Source organism: Fukomys damarensis, unplaced genomic scaffold (genome assembly GCF_012274545.1).
Source record: "Fukomys damarensis isolate Sample0158 unplaced genomic scaffold, DMR_v1.0_HiC HiC_scaffold_5, whole genome shotgun sequence".
Lineage (NCBI taxonomy): Eukaryota > Metazoa > Chordata > Mammalia > Rodentia > Bathyergidae > Fukomys > Fukomys damarensis.
The window spans coordinates 20,017,553-20,023,826 of NW_022900917.1; the positions used below are offsets into that span (position 1 = coordinate 20,017,553).

General features: G+C 39.8%; 1 protein-coding gene across 4 annotated transcripts in view; it reads right to left on the reverse strand.

Moving 5' to 3' along the window:
• Dpy19l4 (dpy-19 like 4) overlaps positions 1 to 6,274 on the reverse strand; it is a 74,504-nt gene that overhangs the window by 36,846 nt on the left and 31,384 nt on the right. For all 4 annotated transcript variants that reach the window (XM_033760076.1, XM_010619605.2, XM_033760075.1 and 1 more), the window contains exon 7: positions 581 to 704. In XM_033760076.1, coding sequence (XP_033615967.1) covers positions 581 to 704 — 124 coding nt within the window. The remainder of the gene's footprint in view (positions 1 to 580; positions 705 to 6,274) is intronic.

Below are 6,274 nucleotides of genomic sequence, written 5' to 3' on the forward strand. Positions count from 1 at the left end.
CACCTATAATCCCAGCACCTGGGGAGGCTGAGGCAGGAGGATTTTCAGTTCAAAGCCAGACTGTGGTAGTGAGATTCTACCTCAAAACAAAACAAACAAACGAAAAACCCCAACTGTGTACCCTTTCTCTCAAAAAGGTAGCGCATAAAACATCTGGCGAAATCTAAAGGTCTGAAGCTAAAGCAATAGAATCTTGTGAATTTTTATAACTTTTTGTGAATCTTAAACTCATTCAAGCTAAAAATAATAGAGAAGGAAGGCAAGGAAAGAAGTAAATATGATTGAGAGACTGGGGAGTTTTGTTTCTGGCAAAATATGTCATCAAGTGGGCATTATGGCACACACCTGTAATCTCCAGCACTCTGGGAAGCTAAGACAGGAGGAAGACAAATTCAAGCCCATCTTGCCAAACTTAGCAAGACACCCCTCTAAAAATTATGTATATACACAGGTATCCTGTATTATGCAGTAATTAGGCTTTGCTGAACAAAACTCAGTATGACTAGCTTTAAATTTATGTACTACATTTGCAATACTAGAGAATGAAAAGTGTGATGAATCAAACAGATTTGCATCTTACCTCTGCATAAGTATTTAAGTTGCTTTTTAAATAGCCTGTAAGTGCAGCAACTTGGCATGCAAAATATGGCAGTGCCCAGTTTTCTCTTAAGGGAATGGAGTCTTCGATTCTTGTTGTATCTACCCTAAAACAAACCACAGATGAACAGAAAAAGCAAGACATTACATTTCTGTAGCACTACCCCTTTCAAAGCATTTTTACATCTCAGTGTTCTCTGTAACAGTCCTATGAGACAACCACAGTCTGAGCCATCACTGCAGATACAGCATCACTGAGCAAATTAACAAGGCGATCCCACTTTCCCATCCATGCAGGTGCAGCACAGCTGGGCTCGATGTGGTCAGGCTCTGTGAGGGGCACACCACTCTGGGCAGGCACACTGCATGCTACATAGGGCAGCCGGCACCCACCCGCTCACCCAACCGTACTGCAGAATTAGCAGCCTGGAGGATTCAAAGTTCGTGTCCTCCTTTGCAGAAGGAATACGAAGTCCAGACACTTGACGTAACCTAGTCAGGGTCATATAGGTAACAGGTGGCATGGGCCAGGGATTTAGCTCAGTGGTACCGTACCTGCCTCACAAGTGCAAGGTCCTGAGTTCGATCCCAGGTACCAAAATAAATAAATAGATAACAGGTGGCATAATGGAATTATGATGCGTATCTTTGATATCTAATAATCTTTTCAGTTAATGGATCACTCAGAATTAATTCTACAGTAGCCTTTATCTGTGCATTTATCCAAAGACCTCTGAGAATTCTCAAAAGCACAACACAGAATTTGTAGGCTCCCGCTGAATTTCTCCTCAGTCAATTTTCATGAAGAGCCTACTGTGTCCTGTGCATTTTTCCACATGGCAATGGTACTACCTTTCCGATGATCACTACACTTGGCTCTCTTATACTCAAAGGCTATCCACAAAAACCAAAGGTACTACTTTCTTAAAAATATATAAGAACTGCTCTATAACTCTTCTAAATGGTAGAGATGGCCAGGCTTATATGTATGTGGTTTATTCAGTAGCTAATGCATACTGTTATTAGAGTTAGTAAACTTTATTTCCATTCACCCTGAGCCACCGGGTTGTTTGCAAATAATCAAAATTATAAATATGTCATGATAGGTAAGAGGCTATAGTTAAAACAGCAATAAATCCAGATAAATCATAGCCAAAAGAAACATACTAGCCAGGCATGACAGTGCAGACCTATAATTCTGGCACTCTGAGAGGCTGAGGGAGGACAGCAAGTCCAAGCCCAGTGAGGCAACTCAGCAACAGAGACTCTTAACTCCTGAATGAATGAATGGGGATGCAGCTCAGCTCACCAGCCCTGTGGGTTCAACTCCCGGTAATGGAGAAAAAGAAAGGGGGAGCGAGGCGTGGTGGCGCACACCTGTAATCCCAGCACTGAGGAGGCTGAGGCAGGAGGATCGCTGTGAGTTTGAGACGAGCCTGGGCTACATAGTGAGTTTCAGGTCAGTCTCAACTACACAGTGAGACCCTGTCTCAAAAAACAAAAAACAACAACAACAACAACAAAAAAAAAACCTCTTCTAGTCTGAGACCTCTAAAAGCTAATAACATTCCTCAATTCCTGTCCCATTTACCCTTCCTATTCTCACATCAAACTTTAATTTTTTATTAGAGTAGCACAAAGCATTTTCTTTTTTCTTTTTTGGTACCAGGGACTGAACTCAGGACCTTGCACTTGCAAAGCAAGCGTTATGCCACTGTGCTAAATCCCTGGGCCACAAAGTAATTTTTTTTTTTGGTACCATGTATCGAACTCAGGTCCTTGTGCTTGAGAGGCAGGCAGCTGAAACAACAAAGTAATTTCTTAAATCAAGTCATCTACAGTCTTCTCTAGGCTCTTTCAAATTTACATTTTGGCCTATTCTCAGCTGGGTACAATAGCCCAGTAGGTAAGCAAAATAAGACAAAAGGTTTACATAGGAAGAAAGAGACAAAAACGTGAGAAAACAATGGAGCTTTAATAAACTTCTTCCTATTGATATAACATACTCAAGTATTTGTCCTCTATGTAAATATTTTACACAATCAGGCCTGGGGATGTAGCTCAGCAGTAATGCACTCGACTAGCATATACAAGGCCCTGGACTCCATCCCCAGTATTGCAAAGGCACATGCATGAACCTTTTACACAATATAATTAATGAATTTTTGCATTTTAAACCTCTATGTATTTTGCATGTTTTCCCTTCTTCATACTTATTTTATTCTTTTTTTGAAAAGAAACTCAGGGCCTCATACATGGTAGACAACTGCTCTACCACCAGGCTACATTCCCAGCACTTCTTTTTTTTTTTAGTAATTTGCCCAGGTTGGCCTTAAACTTGCAGTTCTCTTGCCTTAGCTTCTCCATTAACTGGGATTCCAAGTGTACACCATCACCATACTTTCTCATTTTGAAAATATATGGGCATTTACTTCTCCCTCCCCAGCTGCCATCTCTCCAGCGACCGGGAGGTAGTCTGGGCCCCCAATCTACAGCGGGAAGGAGAGCCATGCCTTCTCCCTCCCCAGCCCCCATTGCTGCAGTGACTGGGAGGTAGCTGCATGGGCCCCCCTGAACCCCCAATCCCCCCTGCATGCTCTCAGACCTCCTGACTGTGCCAGTCTTTGGACCCACTCTGCAGAGGCAGAGATGGTTATCAAGGGTATTTTTCTGAGTTCCCAACTTTGAGCATCTTTAAAGAAAGGGCGTGGCAAACCTGTAGTAGAACAGTATGGAGTTCAACCATTCAGAAGGTTGGGGAACTCAATCTGGGCCTTGCAGCCCGAGGTCAGTCAGCATCATGGGGTTCAGCCATCAGCTAACTGAGATCAAGGGTCTTGCGTCCTCACTCTGTCTGAGCCGTTAAATGGTAAATATACTATATTGAAATTTTGTTCATGGCAGACATGTTCTGGACTGCTTCTTGATTTCAATTTAATTCAAATGATTTGAGGGTGATAGATTAGTGACTACCACAGGTGGTCATTGTCCAAGTTGTGCTTGATCTTAATGTGTTGCTGATTGTATCAGTTGGGATAAAGCATTGCGATTGATTTGATGAGCTGTTTTCTCTGATGTTATGAAGATGAGAATGTCTGTGGGTCGTTAGAGACACACAAGCTAGGGCACAACTATATCAGGAAGATTTGGGTGATAACCCACAGATTAAACCAAGGACAGTCCAACAACAAAAATAAAAATGAGAAAACACTTAAGCAAGACACAAAGACAGACCTCTAGTTCACCTATGGCAAACAGTAGGGAAAATGAGGATGAAAAGGTCGATAGTGAATCACCACGACACCCTGAACTCAAAGCACAGGAAATAACAAAACAGATCAATCAGGCTCTAGAAAAATTCAAAACAGAAATAATTTCCCAGATAACCATAGAGATACTGAGCAAAATGGAAGTCATGATTCGAGACTCTAGAGCAGAAACTGACAAAAAAATAGATAAGCTCAGGACCATGATAGAAGCCATGAAGGCCCAGCATAAGAAAGAAATGGAAAAAATCAACGCCCAACATAGGAAAGGAATGGAATCCATAAAACAGATTCAAACAGATATCCAGGAGATTAAACACTCCATTGAAAGTGTATGCAACAGAATAAAAGAATGCGAAGATAGACTCTCAGATATAGAAGATGAGATTGTAGTCAGTGACCATGAAAAGAGAGGTCTCTTAAAAACAGTAAGATCATGAGAAATCGATCCAACAACTCCTAGATGATGCAAAGAAGAATAACATAAGACTGATAGGAATACATGAAGTAGCAGGAGAAAATACAAAGGACTTTAAAAAGCTGTTCGCAGAATTAATGACAGAAAACTTCCCAAACAGAGGGAAACAATTTGACATTCAGATAACTGAGGCATATAGGACCCCAACTAGCTACAATCAAAAAAAATCTACACCTTGACATATAATAATCAAGATCCCAGAAACCCAACAGAAGAACAAAATACTACAAGCAGTAAAAGAAAAGAAACAAATCACATGCAAAGGAAAGCCCATCAGAATCACAGCAGACTTTTCAACACAAACCCTTGGGGCAAGGAGAGCCTGGAATGAGATATTTCAAGTACTAAAAGAGAACAACCTCCTAGACTGATGTATCCGGCAAAACTCTCTTTCAAAATTGATGGGGAAATAAGACACTTCCACAACAAAGAACACCTGAGAAATTACATGACTACCAATCCAGCACTACAAGCAATTCTAAACAAGATCCTAGAAAAAGACAATGAAGGCAACAACACCATGAGGCCCAACAGAGCAAATCAAAAAGGCAAGGCAAGAAATTAAAAGAAGGTGAAAAAGTAAAAAGAGTCAACAAAAGGCCAATAACATGTCAATAATAAGTCAGTACATATCAGTTATAACCAGCAATGTCAATGGCCTCAACTCGCCAATCAAGAGAAACAGACTGGAGGCCGGGGATTTAGCTCAGTGGTTCTGGAGACTGCCTCGCAAGCACAAGGACCTGAGTTCGATCCCCAGTACCAAAAAAAAACCAAAACAAAACAAGAGAAACAGACTGGCAAAATGGAATAAGCAGCAAAATCCAACAATATGTTGTATACAAGAAACACACATAGGGCAAAAAGAAGCCCATAGACTGAAAGTGAAAGGATAGAAAACAATTCTCCATGTGACAGGAACCCAGAAAAAAACAGGGGTAGCAATCTTATTTGCAGACAAAGCAAATTACAAACCAAAACTGATTCTAGTATTATCGTTGTAGGACGGTACTGTATCATACCTCTATGAATATAAAATGTCTTGTACCTGCTTTATGATACATAGTAGGTACTGTGCTTTATCAGAGCTACATTTAATGATATTACTCTAGAATGTTCTCTTTCCAGATGATGATTAAGATGCTAATAAAAAAAATGGTGCCAGGTACTACAACAGCAACAGAACTTTGCTGTGTTCTGGATATTATTCTTTTCTTTGTTTTTTGTTTTGTTTTGTTTTGATTTGTTTAATGGAATGTGCTGAATGTCTATAATTTTGTTCAGATGACTGCAGAACCTGGAAAAGCTGTTGCTGCTATCGATGCATAACACACTGCTATTATTAGTCTTTTATATAAATATATATATAATGTTGAGTTGGCATTGTACAGAAATGGACAGCCATATTGGTCTAGAAATGTTAATTTTTTTTATTCTTATTTTTCCATTTGTCCAGGGGTAACGCATTGTACTAAATATGTAAGGTCATATCTACATGGGTTTGATTACAGAAACTAAAAAGTATTCTCTAAATAATGAAAAAAAGAATAAGACTACAAGAGCAAGAAGCAATTTAAATATGTTAAGGGATCATTTTCATCTTCAGAATTAAGGATTATTTTAATCTTACATCATTGCCTTTTCTCTTTCACTTTCCTTTTTAGTTTTATTTTAGGCAGTATTTTTAATGTTCATACAGAGATTTAACTAAAATACTGAATAGTTTCTATGGTGTGGAAAACTACAACAGTACACAGGATCCTAATGAGATAATTAACAATGTGAAATAGGAAGTAAAGGGCTAAAGGTGTAGGGAAAGTGGGAAGGGTGGGGGAAAGGTAATAAGGGAGAGGGAAAAAAATATGAGAAACTGAAAAAATGGAAATAAAGTGTTTGTAAATGGGGAGGGGAGGAGGGGGTGAAGGGAGGGCAG